Here is a 22,715-nt window from a genome sequence, read left to right as displayed (position 1 = left end):
CGTTCATTAGCAGAGGGATTTAATTCAAGAGTCGTGAAGTGATGTTGCAGCTGTACAGGAATTTGGTTAGGCCACAGTTTGAGTACTGTGTGCAGTTCTGGTCGCTTCACTTTAGGAAAGATGTGGAAGCTTTGGAGAGGGTGCAGAGAAGATTTACCAGGATGTTGCCTGGAATGGAGAATAGGTCGTACGAGGATAGGTTGAGAGTGCTAGGCCTTTTCTCATTGGAACGTTGAAGGATGAGGGGTGACTTGATAGAGGTGTATAAGATGATCAGGGGAATAGATAGAGTAGACAGTCAGAAACTTTTTCCCCGGGTACAACAGAGTGTTACAAGGGGACATAAATTTAAGGTGAAGGGTGGAAGGAATAGGGGGGATGTCAGGGGTAGGTTCTTTACGCAGAGAGTGGTGGGGGCATGGAATGCGCTGCCTGTGGGAGTGGCCGAGTCAGAAACATTGGTGACCTTTAAGCGGCAATTGGATAGGTACATGGATGGGTGCTTAAGCTAGGATAAATGTTCAGCACGACATCGTGGGCCGAAGGGCCTGTTCTGTGCTGTATTGTTCTATGTTCTATGCATTCTTCCTGTGAAAGTGCATAACCTCACATTTTAGCATTTTATAATACTCCATCTGCCAAATGTTTGCTCACTCTCTTAAAGTGTCTCTATAAAGTCCTTCCACAAAATCTTTATGTCACCCTCACCACTGCCCTCCCACCAATTATCTGCAAACTTGGCTAGAAGACATTCACTTCCTTCATCCAACTCATGAATATAAGTTGTAAATAATTTTGGCCCCACCACTGATCCCTGTGGCACTCCAGTAGTTACATGTTGTTATCTTGAAAATATCTCCAATATCCCAATTCTCTTTTTCTTTTAGTTAGCCAACCTTCTATCTATGCTAACATACTATCCCAACATCATGAGCTCTTATCTTATTAAATAGTCTAATGTATGGTACATTATCAAACGCATTCTGAAAATTCAAATATATTACATTCACTGCTTCCCTTTATCTATCCAACTTGTTACTTCCTCAAAGAATGCTAACAAACTTGTCAGGCACCATGTCCCTTCATGAAGCCATGCTGACTCTGCACACAATATGTACTTCTAAATATTCTGCTGTTATATCCTTTATAATAGAATCTAACATTTTACCAATATCAGACATTAAGCTAACTGGCTATAGTTGTCTTTTTTTGTCTCATTTTTTTAGATAAATGTGTTACATTGGCAGTCTTCCAAACCTCTGGGACCTTTTCAGAATCTAATAATTCTTGAAAGATTACTACCAGAGCATCCATTATCTCTGTAACCACTTCTTTTAATATCCTTGGATGCATCCCATCAGGTCCAGGGATGTATTAATCTTCAGCCCCACAGTTTCCCTTGCATGCTTCCTCCAATATTGTGTTCATTACCTTATCTCATTTTGCCTTTTGATTATTTAATAATTTGGAATGCTATTGGTGTCTTCTACTGTGAAAGTGGCTCCAAAGCATTTACTCAACTCCTGTGCCAATTCCTGGTATCCCATTATTTTTTTTGTTCCCAGCTTCAGTCTCGATGGTATGTCTGTAAACTTTGGCCTCTCTCTCCTTTTTATATATTTCAAGAAGCTCTTACTTTGTCTTAGTGTTACTCGTAAGTTTAGCCCCAAAGTTTACCTTCCCTCTCTATTATTTGCTCCCAAGGAGCAGATGCTTGAAAGTTGCAACTGGAGTCACATGTAAACATTGACATTACCCTTAGTTTTGCAGATTGATTGAAATTCTGTCGTCCTGATAACTTTTGACAACGATTGAATTCCAGCACACAGGGTGAGGTGAGGTGATTCCTTCCTATCCCTCTTTCTCATTTCTTCTCTGTTCCTGACACTTTTAATTCCCATGCTCCAATTTTAGTCTCTTGCTACAACCATTTCATCACCTTCAGTTTGCATTTCTGAATTGCTCCCACCCCTTTTAAAATTTCAGGTTGCCTGGCTTTTGCTCGAAATTCTAAACCAACGCTCCTCACTAAATGTGTGAAGAACAAACATTTAAATCTCTAAACTAACTTCCTCCTCACTCTTTACTACTCCGCTGATTTTGACATCATCCAAGAATGATCAACCCTCCTACATTCAAGTCTAAGTTGTTTATATATACCTCCAACAGCAAGAACCCCAAACAGCTGATAGTGTGCAACTCCAGCAGGACACAGATGAGTTGATGGAGTGGGTAAATACCTGGCAAACAAGCTTCAATGTAGAGGAGTGTTAGGCTTTGGCATCAAATGCAGACATTTCTATAGAGTCACAGACATAGAGTCATAGATGTTCATAGCACAGAGAAAGGCTCTACAGCCCATGAGTCTGCACTGGGCAAAAGCAGCTACCTAACTATTCTTATCCCATTTTCCAGCACTTGGCTCATAGCCTTGTATGCCTTGGCATCGCAAGTGCACATCTAAATATTTCTTAGATGAGGATTTCTGCCTCTACCATTATTACAGGCAGTGAGTTCCAAGTTGCCACTATCCTCTGAGTGAAAAAAAATTCCTCACATCCCCTCTAAACTTCCTGCGTCTTACCTTAAATCTATGCTCCCTGGTCACTAATCCCTCCACCAAGGGCAAAAGTCTCTTCCTGTCTACACTGTCTGTGTCCCTCATAATCTTATACAGCTCAAACTTGTCACCCTCAGTCTCCTCTGCTCAAAGAAAACAATTGTATTCTGTCCAATTTTCCTTCATAACTCAAACTCTCCAGTCTAGCCTATATCCTGCTAAATCATCTCTGTACACTCTCCAATGCAATCAAATCTCTCCTATAATCTAGATTCCAGAGCTGCACACAAGACTCTAACTGTGGCACAACCATCCCTTTATACAGTTCCAGCATAACCTCCCAGCTCTTAAACTCCACACCTTGGCCAATAAAGGCACTTGTACCGTAAGTCTTCTTTGTTTGCCTGTCCTGCCACTTGAAGGGACCAGTGGACATGCACACCAAGGTGCCTCTGATCCTCAGTGCTTCCAACGGTCCTATTATTCATCAGTTATCCCTTATCTACTTGTGCTGCCCAAGTGCATCTCTTCACACTTATCTGGTTTGAATTCTATTTGCCACACATAAGCCCATGTGACCAGCCAGTCTATACTCTCCTGTAATCCAAGGTTATCCTCCTCACTCTTTACTACTCCACTGATTTTCATGTCATCCAAGAATGATCAACCCTCCTACATTCAAGTCTAAGTTGTTTATATACCACCAACAACGAGAGCCCCTAGACTCCCAAACACAGAGGGTAGTGTACAACTCCAGCAGGACACAGACGAGTTGATGGAGTGGGTAAATACCTGGCAGACAAGCTTCAATACAGAAGAGTGCAAGGTGAGGCACCCTGGCTGGAAGAGCACTGACAGAAATTGTAAGATGGGGGCACAATTCCAAAAGGGTGCAGGAGCAGAGAGACCTGGGTGTACATGTGCACAGACTTCCAAAAGTAGCAGGACAGGCAGAGAGCAGCAAATAATGCTCACAGTATCTCTAGATCCATCAATAAAGGCACAGAGCAAGGAGGCAATGCTAACACCATAGAAGACAGCAGTCAGAGCCCAGCTGGAACACCATGTACAGCTCTGGAGGTCAGCCAATAGAAAAAACATGAATGCACTACAGGGAATGCAGAAGCCATCCATGCAAACTCAAGAAAGCCTTTTGCAGTTTTTGTTTCCTCTAACATTGGTTTCCAAGTCACAATTTATCTGCACTAATTATTTCTATTGCTGTGTGGGTTCCAGTTGTGACAACAGCTCACAAGTTGTTACAATCAGACCCTGGGCCAAGTTCTCCAAACTGTTACGGCTCCAGATCGCATACCACAAATTATTAAGTTCTTGGGTGAGGAGAGATGACCTGGCTCCATTTCTTTATTCACATACCCTCTCAATTAGTTGCAATAAAGTTAATTTTAAAAGGCCGCTCTTCTCTTGTGGAATGCTTTCTCCCAGACCTAAATCTATTTACGTTTTAAAAGGTGCCAATTTAACCAGGCTTTCTTGAATATACAAAATGAGTGAGAATATTGATTACTAAACAGGAGAAAAATACTACTGTAATACACATGCACATTGAATATAAGTTAGAGGTGAGTCAAAACAAAATCCAGATAAGTCTCTGAATTATTTGTGAAGAACAGATGGTGGAGCATTACATTGGAGGTTACCAGTAGCACTGCTGCTGTCAGGTGAACAATCACCTTTATGATCTTTAGGTTTTGCACATTGATTGAATTACTGTAATTCTGATGCTTTTCGACCATGATTCAATTCCACAATGCAGGGTGAGAGAGGAGAGAGCCCTTTGTTGTCCTGTTTCCTCTTTAACTGCTTTGCAGTACTTTGAATTACAGAGGGTCTTTACCTGCCTCACAGGGGTAACAAAGTGATAGCTCTTCAACTGTGAACTTAACAGCACATTAACACTCTGAGAGCGTTCAGTTCCACAGGCCCACTCCAGTAGAGTTGAAAGTTGCTTTTTTTAGTAGCCATCCTTGTGTTTTCTAAAAGGTAGAACACACATGTCTGCAAGGGGTGGCTTTCTGCTGAGAGGGGAGGGATATTTAGCCTCCTCAGTATCTCTTCTTGTGAAGTCTGTCCCTGTTTGAAGTAGCTCTGACAATTTACATGTGTGACATTTCATCGGCTTCACACAGGACATTGCTGACAGTCATTGAATTTAAAATGCAGCTTTTAAAATTTTCTGTGACAGACCTCCTGATTAAACCTGAAACACATTTTGGAAATAAAAGTAAAAAATGTTTATAAATACTTTGGGCTCTGGTCCATTGTCATAATAATTTAGCCCTGTAACAAAACAGTAAAACTACTGGACAAGTGCAGTCCACCAGAACCTGGCTTAACGATCGGGTGAAATGAGTTTAAATACCATTATGGCAGCTGACAGATTCAAATTCAATAATTAATGCTCATAAATAAAAGAATATAAGTAATGACTGTGAGTAATCACTGATATTCTGCAGCAAATAGCTCACCTTCTTCATAGCAATTCACCCAGACCCACCCCAGCATTTCCCATGGCTAATTCACCTAGTCTACACATTCCTGGACTCCACTGGGGCAATTCAGTATAGTCAATCTGCCTAACCTGCACAGCTTTGGACTGTGGGAGGAAACCCATACAGACACAGGGAGAACATGCAAACTCCACACAGTCAGCCACCCAAAGCTGGAATTGAACCCACGTCGCTGCCGCTGTGAGGCAGCAATACCAACTACTGAGCCACCTTGCCACTCCTTGCTTGGCAAATCCTTTACACCACCTACAAGACAACGTTGGAATAGCCTAGGGTTGGCTCGATAAGTCCAGCTTCAAGAACACTCCAAAGAATTCAACAAAAGAAGACAAAATGAGTCAAGCGATGGAACCCCCAACCACCATCAAACTGATGCATCAACTATGCAGAAAGGCAACAGTATCAAGTACATGGGATCACCGCCATCTGCAAATTCCCCTTGTTGTGGGAAAAATCATCAGCCTTGGAGTCAGAGTCGGGGTTCAACGACAGAGTTTATTGTACAGGGAAATACCGGAGCTCCGGGGAGAGAAAGACCCCAACAGCACAGTGGTCAGCTGTGATTCTTCTCTCCACCCGGAGCACATGTCAAGATACTTTTATACATTTTGTAATAATAGGTTAGCGATGAGGTTATTGACTTTGTAACATGGTTTGTTTATGGTAAACATTGCAGAATCATTAATAATTTCAGTGCAGTCATTGTCAGTACCAGCGCAGCCTTTGTTAACTTCAGCACGGTTGTTGTCAGTTTCAGCGCAGACATTGTCAGTTTCAATGTCTGCGCGAAAGTCCATTGCTGTAGTAATGGGCGCTAATCACTCTTCCTGAGAATGACAATTACTGCAGCCCTGGCTATTACCACTCTGTATTGAGTCCGTATCAAAGTGTTCGCATTTCTATCAAAGGTGTTGACTGGACCCAGACACTTTGGTGGGCAGTGAACATTACTCACGTGTATTCTTAAACCCACCCGCCTTAAACTAATCAACTAGGTTGTGAGTGCATTGTGCTGGCATTCTGGTGGCCCCAGGCAGTGTCTGTATTTGCTCTGCTGTTTCTCTCCATATTGTGGTCTGGTGGCCATCTCGTGTGTCAGGTGGCCAACTTATGGCTCAGCGGCCATCTTGTGTGCTTGTGTACCTAGTGTCACCCTGCCCCATGCTATCTCCCACTTCACCCTCCATAAAATATCCCATGTTAACTTCGAAATATATCATCATTCCTTTATGGTAACTGGTTAAAATCTTGGCACTTCCTCTGTACAGCCCTAAGGGTACTGGTATCATAACAACTACAGCAGTTCAAAGAAATGGCTCAACATCAACCTTTCAAGGGCAGTTGGAGATGAGCAATAAATGCTGGCACAGTCAACATATCCATAACATTTCAATGAATAAAAACATTAATAATTCAGCTACAAGCGAATTATAATGCAATGAAAAATAGCAATTAAATGTGTTTAAATGTACATAAAATTATGATAAAAAGAAATGATAAAAAAGAAATAAACATAAAACTGTTGAATGTATTTAACATAATTGAACAAAATATTACCCCAAGGGATTATACATCACTTTTTAATTTCCAGATATCTTTATGTGCATCATTTTACATACAAATAGTGTTACTGAGGAACAAATATATGCTACAAATTCAAAATTCAAGCATAGTTATCTAAATTTGGCGTTGTTTCCCCACCCCATATGTTGAATAATTTTTAAAATTCCAATATTGTGTGAGGGCAAGTCACAAAGACAGTTTGTCTTTAATATCTGACTATGAGCAGTCACCATGTTTGTGTTTTCCATAAATTCTCAGTGTAACCATCATCGTCAAGTCCAATATTTAGTACCATTTCCAGCTGTTTTGAGAAAGTGGTGGTGGGTTCTGTTCTGGAGGAGGAGGCTCCAAAAAATCACCATTCTCATTCAAGGGTCAACTCAGCATATCAGAGTAAAGATAAGGCTGAAGCATTCACAACCATCCCCAGCCAGAAGTGCCAAGTGGAAGGTCCCCAGAATCACAGATGCCAGTCATTAGCCAATTTGATTCACTCCATGTAATATTAGGAAACAGTGGAGGTATTGGATACAGCCAAGAGTATGTGCCCTGATAACATTCTCCACGTGCTCCAGAACTCGCTGCACCCCCAGCCAAGCTGTTCCAGTTCTGCTAAACACTGGCATCTACCCAACAATATGAAAGATTGCACAGGTGCGTCCTGTACACAAACAGCAGGACAAGAGAGTCATTGAGTAAAAGTTGAACAGAACCAACCATACAATGTAAACTACTGTCATTACAAGAGCAGGTGAGAGCTAGGAGGTTTTCAACAAGTATCTCACCTCCTGACTCTACAACATTTATCCCCATCTATGAGGCATAATGTTCAGGTGTGTTGGAATCCTGCCTAATTGCCTGGCTGAGTGCAGCTCCAACACTCTAGAAGCTTGACATCATCCAGGACAAAGCAGCCCACTTGATTGGCACCCCATCCACAAGCATCCACTCCCTCCACCACTGATGCTTAGTAGCAGCAGAGTGTACCATCTACAAGATGCACTGCAGAAATTCACCAAGGCTCCTAAGACAGCACCTTCCAAGCCCACAATCACTTCCATCCAGAAAGACAAAGGCAACAGAATCATGGGAACACCAGCATCTGCAAGTTCCTCTCTAAGCCACTTACCATCCTGATTTGGAAATATATTGCCATTACTTCAGTGTTGCTGGGTCAAAATTCTGGAACTCCCTCCCTAATCGCATTACAGGTCCACCTACAGCAAATGGACTGCTGCAGTTCAAGGTGGCACCTCACCATCACCTTATCAAGGGCAATAAGGGATGGGCAATAATTGCTGACCTAGCTAGCGACACCCACATCCTGTGAATAAAGAAAAATAAAACTGCCACAAGCCATGATCTGATGGTGCCTCACATCAGGACATCTGTTATTTAATGGAGTGATATTGATACATGCCTACTAGGTTCACTTCAGAGAGAGATTAAGAGTTAATCATATTGATATGGAACTGCAATCCACGTGATGTAGATGTACCCACAGTGTAGATCGACAGGGAGCTCCAAGTTTTTGACCCAGTGTCAATGATGGAACAGTGATTTAGCTCCAAGTCATTATGCTATGTGAATTGGACAGAATGGTGTTCCCATGCATTTGTTCCCCTTCTTCTTTGAGGTGGTGGAGATCGTGGTTGTGGAGTGTGATTTCAAAGGAGCCTTCCTGAGTTGTTGTGCAACACATTACTGCCATTGTGCAAGGATGATGCAGTGAGTGACAATTACAGATAATGGATAAAGTGGTGAAGGTCTTCAGTGGCATTGGCAGCACATTCATCCAGACAAGTAGAGAGTACTCATCATATTCCTGACTTATGTCCTGTACATAGGGAGAGCTTAGCAAATCAGGCGACAAGTCACTTGCCACAGAATTTATAATCTTTGATCTGCTTTTGTAGCCATAGTTTTGCACTGGGGGCTATAGGACCTGATCTTTTTTTTCCATTGTTGCTGATGTCTGCTGTGGATAAGAACAGAAAACATTTTTCCCTGCTCCCCCATGCATTAGTTCCCTGTACATCTTCCACATGCCTTTCATGGCTACCCACTATATTGTGTTATTTTGAGAAGAAGGTGAAATGCTGAGAATATAGCAGTCATTTCAGTTATAGCATTTCTAAACTGCAGGGTGTTGGATCTGTATAGCTCTATGACTCTACTAATGCTATTGAAAGTAAAGTACATTATTGCTTAATGGGGATCTCTATTATTTCATTGTGATGGGGAAATACAAGCACACGTTGCAAAAGAGATGAAATACTTGAGAATATTCGGAACTGAGCTGTCATGATTTCAAGTATAAATTGGAATTTAATACTCACTGAATCACTTCAAATTATCATAAAGGTTAGGGGATGTACTTCACATTTCAACAGAAATTACTCCTCCTCCATTCCTCGCTGGCAAGAATATTTTTCAGTGTGAGTAGCTTTAATGAACAGTCTTAAGCCTCCAGTAACCTACATGGCAACCTTTAAACTTTGAAACAGATTTACGTTAGGCCTCCTGGTAATCCAAGAAAACATCTGACATCCAACTCACCTGGGTAATAAAAACCATCAACTTCTGACCTTGCAATTACCCTCTGACCTCTGAGTGCATCCAATCTTCTTCTGTCCTGTTTTGTGGCGTTCTGTACACTGGGACTATGGTTCCTGGGAACATGATGCATGTTTTCTGGCTCCTGCAGAGAATAATGTAGAAATAGAAATCCTGAGACAAAAACAAAATGGTTTTACAAAGGAATAACCTGCCATCTTTATAATTTTGTGAAAGAGATGAAATAAGCATGCCTTCAACACAACTATTTTTATCATCACATTCTCAGGTTCATAAGCCTCAGTGATAGTAGTAAATAGAACGCATACAGTGGATTTCTTGTTTGCAGTCAACTATAAAATTCATTATTGGAGGACGAGGATTAAGGGCATTCAGAAAGACATCTCCATGAATTAAAGTTATTCATAAACAAGGCCATTATCAATGTTGTACATTTACTACAGGCTTTATAGGACAATTTCACCTTATGTTACCAAATGTTTAATAGTTCAAAGTCATTTTATGTCTTCTGAATTAAACAGATAACATTCTCATTGTATATTGTGCATTGCAACTAGGAGGAACCAATGTGGCCAGAATCTAAGAAGCTGAGCCCCAAGGTCTAAGATGTAAAATGCACCAAATGGAAGTTAAAAATCACACAACACCAGGTTATAGTCCAATAGGTTTAATTGGGAGTACTAGCTTTCGGAGCGCTGCTCCTTCATCAAGTGGTTGTGGAGTGCACAATTGTAAGACACAGAGTTAGCCAGCATTAACAGGATAGAGATCCTGTACACAGACCCATACACAAGACTCTATCCAGCCGTGAGAACTGTTACATTGAGGAGTGTAGGAAGCGCATGTCATTACAGTTAAATAACTTCCCTATAGACCCTAATGACATATGGTGACCTTGGGATATCTGGCTTATATGAAGGGCCAGAGTGTATATATGTAGCAAAGCATAAAGAATAATAAGCTGATCCAAAGGTGGAGATAAAACAGAATGCCGACAGCTCTTGTAAAATGTAAGCAATGCTTATCACACTAAAGTTAAAGATGTGCCAAATAAGGACAGATTGGGAAATAAGTAATATTTGAATTAGTTGGCTTAGCAATATGAGGAAGTCAGGACTGCAGATGCTGGAGATCAGAGCTGAAAAATGTGTTGCTGGAAAAGCGCAGCAGGTCAGGCAGCATCCAAGGAACAGGAGAATCGACGTCTCGGGCATAAGCCCTTCATCAGGAATGAGGAGGGTGTGCCAAGCAGGCTAAGATAAAAGGTAGGGAGGAGAGACTTGGGGGAGGGGCGTTGGGAATGCGATAGGTAGAAGGAGGTTAAGGTGAGGGTGATAGGCCGGAGAGGAGGTGGGGGCGGAGAGGTCGGGAAGAAGATTGGAGGTCAAGAAGGCGGTGCTGAATCTGAGGCTTGGGACTGGGAAAAGGTGGGGGAGGGGAAATGAGGAAGCTGGAGGAATCTGTATTCATCACTTGTGGTTGGAGGGTTCTTAGGCTGAAGAAGAGTGGCTCATCCTCCAGGCGTCGTGTTGCCATGGTTTGGCGATGGAGGAGGCCAAGGACCTGCATGTCCTTGGCGGAGTGGGAGAGGGAATTAAAGTGTGCTGAAGATGGTTCAGAAGAGATTAAATGGTTGTTGCTGGGAATGGAGTGAGTGATCTATAATGAGAGACTGGGTAGGCTGGGACTTTTTTCACTGGAGAGTATAGGATGAATGGATAACTTTACAGAAGTTTATAAAATCATGTGGGGTACAGATAAGCTGAAGAGCTAATGCCTTTTCCCGAGAGTTTAGGATTGAAAACTGAGGGATATTTTAAGGTGCGAGGAAAAAGATTTACAAAAGTCATGAGGGGGGAGGGTAATTATTTTAGCCAGAATTTGGCTTGTGTTTGGAATGAACTTCCAGTGGAAGTGGTAAAAGCAGGGAGAGTTACACCGTTTAAATAACATTTAGATCACTACATGGACAAGAGGGTTGAGGAGCAGAGGGCGCTGGGTGTGTATGAGCACAGATTATTGAAGATGTCAGGACAAGTGGGGAGAACAGTAACTATCAAAGATTAGTTTCAGTATCTGAGCTGTTTACAGGCCAACCTCTCCGCCCCACCCCCTCTCCGGCCTATCACCCTCACCTTAACCTCCTTCCACCTATCGCATTCCCCATGCCCCTCCCCCAAGTCCCTCCTCCCTACCTTTTATCTTAGCCTGCTTGGCACACCCTCCTCATTCCTGAAGAAGGGCTTATGCCCGAAAAGTCGATTCTCCTGCTCCTTGGATGCTGCCTGACCTGCTGGGCTTTTCCAGCAACACATTGTTCAGCAATATGAGGAACAATGTGAAGAGATATTTTGATTTGTTCACGGGATGAGGGCAGTTTCTGGCTAGGCCACCATTTATTGTCCATCTCTAACTGCCCAGAGGGCATTTAAGCATCAACCACATCACTGTGGGTCTGGAGTCACATATTGGCCAGGCCAGGTGAGGATGGCAGAAGGCAAAGAAAGAAAATGTGGGAATGCAAGTAGTGAGGAGGACATAAAGAGCCAGCAGAGAGATATAGACAGGTTAAGCAAGTGGGCAAAAACTTGGCAGATGGAATATTATATGGGAAAATGTAAGGTTATGCATTTTAGTGGGAATAGAGGAGCTGAATATTATTTAAAATGAAAAAGACATGAGAAAGCTGCAGCACAAAGAGATTTCAAAGTCCCCATATATAAATCATTAAAACTATCATTTAAGTTCAGCAGGTGATAGGAAATGGAATGTAGGTCTTTATTTCTAATGGAATGGAATACAGAAATAGGAAATGCTTCTGAAACTATACCAGGCATGAGTTAAACCACACTCTGAATATTGTGAACAGTTTTGATCCCCTTACCTGATGAAAGATATACTAGCATTGGAGGCAGACCAGAGCAAGTTTATTAGGTGAGTCCCAGGCATTTTCTTATTAGAAGAGGTTGGGTCTATGCTTATTGGAATTTAGAAGAATGAAAGGCAACCTTATTGAATCATACGAGATCTTAGGAGACTTGACAGGATGAAAAGTTAAATGTGCTTCTGATCCCAGTCAGGTCTGCTCTGATCACAAAAGGCAGCAGAAGCCTTAAAGGAGTACAGAATGTGCAAAGGGAAACTGAAAAAGGAAATTAAAGGAGCAAAAAGGGGAATTGAAAGAATAATGGCAGGTAAAATAAAGGAAAATCCAAAGTTATTTTCCAGGCACAATAAACTAATAGGTAAGGAGGGAAAACGTATCAGCCATTAAGGACCATGGGGTAAACTGTGCGTGGAGCCGGAGGATGTAGGTAGATTTCTAAATGAATAATTTGCGTGTGTGTTCACGCAAGTGAGAGGAATAATGTGGATATAGAAATCAGGGGAAGGACTCTGATGTACTTACTCCCAATTTTAGATGTCAATTTTTCACAAGCCATCCTTCATGAAGTGAAATATTTGAAATCCTTTGAACCCAGATCAGGTTCTGTGTTAGAGTCATTGCTCAAAAATCCTGAAGAAGATTTACAAACCTTTTCTCGAACAGCCTTCTGGAGGTCCAAGGTCTGTTGTTTATATGTATAACCAGTCTGGATTTCATCTTCCAATAATGTAATATCTTCCTGAGCAATAGGCCAATCCATTCTGTCCAATGCTTGCAGTAAGGCCTCTCTGTGGTCTCCAAATGAGATTGGTTTATCACTATTGAACCTTGTCCAAAATGAATGCACACAGAAAAAAAGTAATAATCAAAATCTAAATGTGACTGCAACAAAAATACAAAAGCACAGATTTATAAAGAATATTGTTACTTACTTATCTCGCTCCTCCTGAGATAATGCTCTCCATACAATTAAATTTAGACGCCTTGCAAAAGAGAAAGAAGTGTTGAAAATTATTAACTACTAACAAATTTGGAAGCTTTTGATTTAATGTCAATTCATTAAAGGTAGCACCTTTTTGTATTTAGACGAATGAATGATATTGTTTGAAGCCCAATGTTAACTAGCTTGCAAATGCAAAATAGGTTTCTGGAAAAATAACATTTCAATAAATAATGGTGTCATAAGGTGCTGTATAAACATAAGTGTTGTTGTTGATAAATGATACATCACTGCTCAGATTCCGATGTATCCAACACTACGAAACTCACCAGTAAAGTCATCAATAAGTTACCTTCAAGCTACATTCTTGTACATGAGCATGTACAGAATAAATATTGTACACATTTCCAACACACAAGGGCGATAAACTTAGGATTAGGTGTTCCACAGCCTCACTGGGCAGAGTTTCATTAGAATGGGGGGGGATATAAAATAAGTGGGGAGCTACAGTATCACTTTCGCACCCACTCCCAAAGTCACCATCAATACACAAGGTGGGTGGACCATGAAACTGGTAAATAAGTAATGAAGGGTGGCTTAGGTTGATGACAAGCGTATTGATCTGAAGGATACACAGTGGACACTATAATACATCTGATGTCAGTGAGCGGGCAGGAGTGAGCAGGCCATTTTTAAATGACATAGACAGTAAGATGAAGGATGGGGTGCACCTAACTGAGTGGATGCCCAGTCCTCACAGCTGAGCTCCACCGTGTGAGGCTATTTGCAAAGTTGCGCACCGTGGGTTAGCTTTGCTGCCACCACCCTCTTTTAAGGCAGAGATCTAAAGGGTTTACTTGTATGGTGTGGCAGAGGAAATCTCCTTGCTGGTCTAACCAGAAGAGTCTCTTGTTACAAACCAGATGTAGTTCACTTAGCTGCACTTTGCTGACTTTAAACCAATTAATGCTGTACCACGACTCAAATTAAATCTCCAAATTAAATTGAAAGTAGAAGGATCCATTTTTTAAAAGAGCTAATGACAAAATTAAGCACAGAATTCATCAGAGTGATAAGGAAGACAATAGGCAAAACTTAGAATTTCAGCAGAATGAGAAGAAGCTTTGGAGTTGTTCTACCCTCAGACCCCCAGCCCCAGACTTCAGTCTCTTTCTGTCTCTCTGGAGGAAGTTGTGCCCTGGGGAGCTGAATGCCTGGAAAGTCCATCTAATTGTGCTGGAGCTCCAGCACAATTAGATGGACTTTCCAGGCATTCAGCTCCCCAAGGCACTTCCTCCTGAGAGACAGAAAGAGACTGAAGTCTGGGGCTGGGGGTCTGAGGGTAGAACAACTCCAAAGCTTCTTCTCATTCTGCTGAAATTCTAAGTTTTGCCTATTGTCTTCCTTATCACTCTGATGAATTCTGTGCTTAATTTTGTCATTAGCTCTTTAAAAAAATGGATCCTTCTATTTTCAATTTTATTTGAGTCGTGGTACAGCAATAAATGGATTTAAAGTCAGCAAAGTGCAGCTAAATGCTAATCTTTATCCCTTTCACACATTTCAGGTCCAGGAGTTCCTCATACAACTGAGTGAGCAGAGCAAGAAGATAGCAGAACTAAAGATAAGGAAGTGTCACCAACTTATCATTAGCAAGCAGCAACTCAGACACTGACGCCATGCATATAGGTCAGAGGGCAGAGTGGAAGAATCCAGCCACATCCAACCTGGGCAAGCATCAGGAGGATAGCACCTCCCATGAAGTAGCTTGCTGGAGAGGGAGCTCTGTCTCAGGCCATGGTGCAGAGATCATGGATGAAGACCTTAAAGGCCACCATTCACTGATGCCCAGAGAGATTCTTTTCACGTGCACTGATTGCCTATTAATGATGGAGAAGGTGAAGAGTTCATTCAATGTCTTATTACACAGCATTGAGACAATGCACTAATTTTTAAGTCACAGATACGCAGGAGACAAAAACCTGGATAACAATGCTACAAAGTAGTTGTTCAGGCTTTGGTGGAAGTCTGCGTATTACTTTCCAACCATCAGTTTGCCAGAAAGCAGTTAGAAATGGTGAAATGTAACCAAATTATTCAATAACGGAGAATGTTTTTATCTGGTTATTATGTGTAGCCAATCCAGTGGGGAAATGTCCAGTGGTCAGTATTTCTAGTTAACTCATAGTTATGCTCTAAAAGGTTACTTTTAAGCTTTTGCAAGGTATGCTGCACCAGAAGCAGAATGTTTCCATCAACGCATTTACAGTAAATGAGAACAGATGTTCCCTAAGAGCAGCGTTGTTAAACATATTACATTGCATTGAAAAATATGCAATTACATTTTAAAATGTCTAGGAATACGCAGAGTCTCATTATTTAAATAATTAGATATTAGATACACACTGCCTGATAATTATCACATTAATAGAAATGGGACTTGTCATTTTCAAAAGGCAATGTTACCAAAAAAAATGGATATACTATTTTCTCATCACAACTACATTACACCCTTCATTGCACACACTGCAATGGTTGAAGCTCATTTAAATGATACTTTACCCATCCTGCACGGGTGTAATTTTCTCAGTCAACCTTTAGATAAGAATCATAGAGATGTGCAGCACAGAAACAGACCCCTCAGTCCAACTCATCCATGCCAGCCAGTTATTCTAACCTAATGTAGTCCCATTTGCCAGCACCTGGCCCATATTGGTCCAAACCTTTCCTACTCATATACCCATTCAGATGCCTTTTAAATGCTGTAATTGTACCAGCCTCCATCACTTCCTCTGGCAGCTCATTCCAAACACACACCACACTCTGCATGAAGAAGTTGCCCCTTAGGACCCTTTTATATCATTCTCCTCTCACCGTAAACCTATGCCCTTTAGTTCTGGACTCCCACACACCAAGGAAAAGACTGTCTATTTATCCTATCCATGCCCCTCATGATTTTATAAATCTCTATAAGGTCACCCCTCAACCTCCGACACTCCAGGGAAAACAGCCCTAGCCTGTTCAGCCTCTCCCTATAGCGCAAATCCTCCAACCCTGGCAACATCCTTGTAAATCTTTTCTGAAGCCTTTCAAATTTCACATAGGAAGGAGATGAGAATTGAACGCAATATTCCAAAAATGGCCAAACCAATGTCCTGTACAGCCGCAACATGACCTCCGAACCCAATACTCAACATTCTGACCAATAAAGGAAAGCATACCAAGCGCCTTCTTCACGATCCTATCTACCTGCAATGCTACTTTCAAGTAACTATGAACCTGCATTCCAAGGTCTCTGTTCAGCAATACTCCCGAGGACCTTACCATTAAGTGTATAAGTCTTGCTCTGATTTGCTTTTTAAAAAACTGCACCTCACATTTATCTAAATTAAACTGAATCTGCCACTCTTCAGCCCGCTCGCCCATCTCATCAAGGTCCCATTGTAGTCTGAGGTAACCTTCTTCGCTGTCCACTACACCTCCAATTTTGATATCATTTGCAAACTTACTAACAATACCTCTTATGCTCACATTCAAATCATTTATATAAATTATGACAATTCGTGGACCCAGCACTGATCATTGTGGCACACCACTGGTCACAGGCCTCCAATCTAAAAAAGCAACCCCCCACCACCGAAGGTCTTCTACCTTCTAGCCAGTTCTGTATCCAAATGGTTAGTTCTCCCTGTATTCCATGAGATCTAATCTTGGTAACCAGTTTCCCATGGGGAACATGTCGAACACCTTAATGAAGTGCATATAGATCACTTCTACTGCTTTGCCCTCATCAATCCTGTTTGTTACTTGTTCAAAAAACTCAACCAAGTTTGTGAGGCATGATCTCCCATGCACAAAACCATGCTGACTATCCCTAATCAGTCCTTGCCTTTCCAAATGCATGTAAATCCTGTCCCTCAGGATTCTCTCCAATACCTTGTCCACCACCGATGTCAGGCTCACCGGTCTATAGTTCCCTAGCTTTTCCTTACGACCTTTTTAAATAGTGGGACCACATTAACCAACCTTCAGTCTTCCAGCACCTCACCTGTGACTATCAATGATGCAAATATCTCAGCAAGGAGCCCAGCGATTGGTTTCTTAGCTTCCCACAGAGCTCTAGAGTACACCTGATCAGGTCCTGGGGATTTATCCACTTTTATCAGTTTCAAGACATCCAGAACTTCCTCCTCTGTAATATGGACATTTTGCAAGATGTCGCCATCTATTTGCCTATATTCTCTATCTTCCATGTCCTTCTCCACAGTAAACACCGATGCAAAATACTCGTTTAGTATCTCACCCATCTCCTGCAGCTCCACACATGGCCTACCTTGCTGAGGAGCTCTCTTGTCTCCCTGGTTATCCTTTTGTCCTCAATGTATTTGTAAAAAACCCTTTGGATTCTCCTTAATCCTTTTTGCCAAAGCTATCTCATGTCCCCTTTTTGCCCTCCTGATTTTCCTGTTAAGTGCACTTCTACTGCCTTTATACTCTCAGGATTCACTCGATCTCTCCTGTCTATACCTGACATATGCTTCTTTGTTTTTCTTAACCAAAACCTCAATTTCTCTAGTCATCCAGCATTCCCTACACCTACCAGCCTTTCCTTTCACCCTAACAGGGATATACTGTCTCGTTATCTTATTTTTGATGGCTTCCCACTTTCCAGCTATCCCTTTACCTGTGAACATCTGCCCCCAGTCAACTTTTGAAAGTCCTTGTCTTATACTGTCCTCCAATTTAGAACTTTAACTTTTAGATCCGGTCTATACTTTTCCATCACTATTTTAAAACAAATAGAATTACAGTCGCTGGCCCCAAAATGTTCTCCCACTGACCCCTCAGTCACCTGCCCTGCCTCAGTTCCCAAGAGTAGGTCAAGTTTTGCACCTTCTCTGGTAGGAACATCCACATACTGAATCCGAAAATTATCTTGTAGACATTTAACAAATTTCTCTCCATCTAAAGCCTTAACACTATGGCAGTCCCAGTCTACATTTGGAAGATATCCTAAATAAATGTAGTCTCATTTGCCAGCACTTTGTCCCATCCCTCTAAAATCTTCCTATTCATATATGCATCCAAATGCCTTTTGAATGTTGTAATTGTACCAGCCTCCACCACTTCTTCTGGCACCTCATTCCATACACCCACCATCCTCTGCATGAAAAAGTTGCCCCTTAGGTCCCTTTTAAATCTCTCCCCTCTCACCTTGAAATTTGTTTTACTTGATGGGTTACATGTGGTTACAGGATCTGCAGCTTTTATCTTGGCCTCAGGTAACTCAATGAGTGAGACTACCTCTAGCAAATGCAGCAGTCAAGTTTCAAGCTGCTCAAGAGCAGCATAGTCCATTACATTAGTTACTGGCTTGATGTAGATCATTGGAATATTAATGTGGCTCATTTCATTTCTGACTCACAAATTTAAAAATGAACGCTAGTCAACATCTTGGGGAAAAGGATCACTGGCCCTGAAACATTAACTCTGCTTTCTCTCCACAGATGCTGCCATACCTGCTGAGTTTCTCCAGCAATTGCTATTTTTGTTTTAGATTTCCATAGAATCCCTACAGTGTGGAAACAGGCCCTTGGGCCCAACCAGTCCAGACCAACCTTCTGAAGAGTAACCCACCCAGACCATTCCCCCGCTACTCTACCTTTACCCCAGACTAATGCACCTAACCTACACATCCCGGAACACTGTGAACAATTTAGCCTGGCTAATTCACCTAACCTCCGCATCTCTGGAATGTGGGAGAAAACCAGAGCACCCAGGAAGAACCCACACACACACTAGCAGAACTTGCAAGCTCCTCACGGCCAAGTCGCCTGAGGCTGGAATCAAACCTGAGTCTCTGGCACTGTGAGGCAGCAGTGCTAACCACTGAGCCACCGTGATACGTACCCCACAACCCCCACCACTCCCCCAAACTGAGCCACCGTGCCGCCCCTGCATCCATTTCCAGCATCTGCAGTTCTTTGTTTTTTTTGGGGTGGGGTTGTGATCTCTAAATGTTTGCTTTCTGTATGTGGTACTTTAACTTTCTTATGTGTTTATGACCAACTCTGGCCTCTGGTGACCATCTGTCTGGAGTTTGCACATTCTCCCAATGTCTGCATGGGTTTTCTCCCAAAGTCCAAAGATGTATAGGTTAGGTGGATTCGATATGCTAAATTGCCCATAGTGTCTAGGGATGTGTACATTAGGTGGATCAGCAATGGTAAATGCAGGGTTACAGGAATAGGGTAAGGGGTGTGAGCCTGAATGAGCGCTCTTTTTAGAGTCTGTTTAGAGACTTGTTGGGCTGAATGGCCTGTTTCCACACTGTAGGGATTCTATGATTCTAAACATAACTATGGACTTTTTTTTTAAAAACCAAGCATTTTCTTTGTTCAATATGGCCTTTGGAAAATCTGCAAACCGCGATAATATACTTAAATCAACTTCAGTCATGTAAAGGTAGTTTGCCTGCCAGATTTCTTAACTCCACCCTTCCTGCCATATTTTAATATGCTCCCAGTAGCAAGCTAGATGCCTGCAGTCCATACTAATAATGGTCAACAGTGGGAAATTCAGCAGGGCCGGATGCTCATAATTTATGTAAACATGAGCTGTGCCATATTGAATCTTGGTGATTCAACATTAGAACTGGAAAATATCACAATCTGAGCCCAGTGTAGCTGAAATAGTGCAAGACAAGATAATGAAAAGGATTCAGAGGGAAAAAAATCATGATGACTCCAAATTTTAAATTCACAAAGTATGAAGCAAGTTAAAGGAAATTCATTGCAAAAGTTTAAATGAACCACATATCTTAACAGACAAATTTATATTACACAAATAAGTGAAATAGACAAAGGATAAATTTGAGAATAATAGAAAGCTCTGAGCTAATCGTACAATAGGAATTGTCTCTTCATTTTCAATAATAGATTCCCACTTTTTAATTCATTCACACAAAGTAGCTGTTGCAAGCTCGGCCAGGATTTCTGGCCCATCTGTAACTGTCCTCATGTTATTTAGTATTACAACAACTGAAAGGTCAACAAAGAATTGGATTGACCGTCAATTCAATGAAGAATAGAGCAATCTACATGATACAATAATGTCTGACATACTCTTGCAGATACGGTCTAGAGAACAGTGAGTTGCTTGAGGTGACCTGCTCTTACCACATTCATTTTTTCACTAATTTATGGAAGGACTAACATCTCAGTAATTGATTACTTACTTTTCATAGCAATGGATAGCGTGGAGGAGTCTTTTTTTGTAGTGTTTCAGGTTCACACCCAATGGATTAATGAGTGTGATCTGCTTCTTGCAGTTGCTCACATGGGCTAATGGTAGCATCTGAATTAAAACAATATTAACAAATTTATATCAGACTGAAATACACCGAGGTACCATAGTTATTTTAAAAGCAATATCCACAGATAAAGGTTAATTCTGAAGTTTTCTTTTTAATCCACTGTCATTTCTTTCTTCACTTTTCAACAGAAAAACACATGTAGGTGTGTCCTGTGGTGATGACTTGTTAAGCTTACTACAGGTAGACAACTCTTTATCCGAAATCCCAAGATCCGAGAAGCTCCAAAATCGAAAGTTTTTTTTGTGAAGTTTTTATCTCATTTACAAGGTTGTTTGGCATGTAAACAGTTAACCCAACTCCACCCCACTCAATGCAACGTCGGTGGGCGTGGCCCAGCACTGACAGACCTTAGGAAACTGTTGAAGTCCTAGCAGAGCGCTTTAGGGAACATCTCCGGGACACCCACACCAATCAACCACACCGCCCCATGGCCCAAAATTTCAACTCCCCCTCCCACTCTGCCAAGGATATGGAGGTCCTGGGCCTCCTTCACCGCCACTCCCTCACCACCAGATGCCTGGAGGAAGAACGCCTCATCTTCCGACTCGGAACACTTCAACCCCAGTATCTCTCCATGCTTCAGGCTCACTGCCTTTATTCCTGATGAAGGGCTTTTGCCCGAAATGTCGATTTCGAAGTTCCTTGGATGCTGCCTGAACTGCTGTACTCTTCCAACACTACTGATCCAGAATCTGGTTTCCAGCATCTGCAGTCATTGTTTTTACCTCTACAGCTCTATGACATTAAATACCAAAATGTCATATCTTATTAAAGATAAGCAGACATTTCTTCAAAGATTTTTTTTCTAACCTCCATAACCTGGCTTCTTCACAAAGGCAAGGACTAAGACTTATAAACAGCTACCAAGGTGCAGAACATTTCCCAGTAACTACCTCAGTTTACCTATTTAAACCAATTCTTTGTAGTAAAGTATCTTAACATTGGTCCAAAATAGTTGGCCAGATTGAACACATTTTAGCAACTGAGTGTGAGAACAGTGTGTGAGATCTTGGAATGGACATGAGGTAAGTCACAAGAGATCAACAATGTAGAATATAATCCTCATATTTTCCTGAACAGTTCAGAAATGTAATTTAAATGAAAGAAGACAGCTCACCTCATCAAAGACTTTGGACACAATATACTTGTCTAAGATTGGGACATATTTGGAAGTTTGAGCTACAGCCGTCGGTGAAAGTGCATCCATTATGGTGAGTCTCTTTGCAAGTAAGCTATTTGTCTTCAGCCAGCAGGCTGAAGAAATATCCAGAGAGCTAGAAACAGATCAATAATGTCTCATGAGATTAAAACCATAGAGGGATAGACACTCAGAATTACTCAATACCTCCATATTCCAAATATTTTATGAAAATAGATTCATAGGCAACTGATTTGATTTGATTTGATTTGTTATTGTCACACGTACCCAGGTACAGTGAACAGCATTGTTTTGTATGCAGTACTGGCAGATCATACAACACAACGTGCATCATCAGGGTAACATAACAGAGCAAGGGATACAATGTTATGGCTGCAGAGAAGGTGCACAAAGAGCGAAATCAACATCAAATTTAAAATTTGAGAGGTCTATTCGGAAGTCTAGGAACAACGGGGATGAAGGTGTTCTTAAATATGTTGGTGTTTGAGCTTTGGTATCTCCTGCCTGAAGAAAGAGGTTGGAAGAATTTATAACCGGAGCGAGAGGGGACTTTGATGATGTTGGCTGCCTTCCCAAGGCAGCAGGAAGTATAGATGGAGTCAATGGATGGAAGGTTGGCTGAATATTGCTTGCATAAAAAATTACAGTTCAGTTAATAATTCCTTTCTAAAGCGTCCCTAAATTTGTGAGCCAATTATTTTTCTCGTAGAAGGAATAGGCAATTACTCAACTGTTATAATCTATAGAAAAACAAGTAATTTACCACCCACTCTTTCCAAGATAAATGAACTACTGGTAAAATTCCACCAAAGTTCAAGAGCATTTCTCCCCTTTCATAATGACTTGGGAAGTGCATTTTACAAGCAGAATATCACTTAAGATGGTGGACGAAAGTTTAGATCTGGAATTTCAATCATTTCTCAGAAGTGGAAATAAAAGCAATGGTGATCCAATTTGCAAAACAACGAACAATGAAAAGGGAGGGAGGTGGCTGCGGAAATAGCGGAGGCGTTGGTTGAGATCTTTCAAAAGTCACTGGAGTCAGGGAAAGTCCCGGATGATTGGAAGATCGCTGATGTAACCCCCTTGTTCAAGAAAGGATCAAGACAAAAGATGGAAAATT

The 22,715-nt window shown here is 41.5% G+C and overlaps 1 protein-coding gene across 1 annotated transcript in view; it reads right to left on the bottom strand.

Annotated features, from left to right (window-relative positions):
• LOC122551170 (von Willebrand factor A domain-containing protein 3B-like) overlaps positions 1-22,715 on the bottom strand; it is a 153,409-nt gene that overhangs the window by 28,499 nt on the left and 102,195 nt on the right. The window contains exons 18-22 of the mRNA XM_043692794.1: positions 21,551-21,707; positions 20,296-20,414; positions 13,051-13,101; positions 12,768-12,945; positions 9,214-9,355 (exon numbers count right to left, since the gene is read on the bottom strand). Coding sequence (XP_043548729.1) covers positions 9,214-9,355; positions 12,768-12,945; positions 13,051-13,101; positions 20,296-20,414; positions 21,551-21,707 — 647 coding nt within the window. The remainder of the gene's footprint in view (positions 1-9,213; positions 9,356-12,767; positions 12,946-13,050; positions 13,102-20,295; positions 20,415-21,550; positions 21,708-22,715) is intronic.

The sequence above is a fragment of the Chiloscyllium plagiosum genome, chromosome 6 (assembly GCF_004010195.1).
Source record: "Chiloscyllium plagiosum isolate BGI_BamShark_2017 chromosome 6, ASM401019v2, whole genome shotgun sequence".
NCBI classification, from domain to species: Eukaryota; Metazoa; Chordata; class Chondrichthyes; order Orectolobiformes; family Hemiscylliidae; genus Chiloscyllium; species Chiloscyllium plagiosum.
This window is presented reverse-complemented; position numbering and strand designations above follow the sequence as displayed.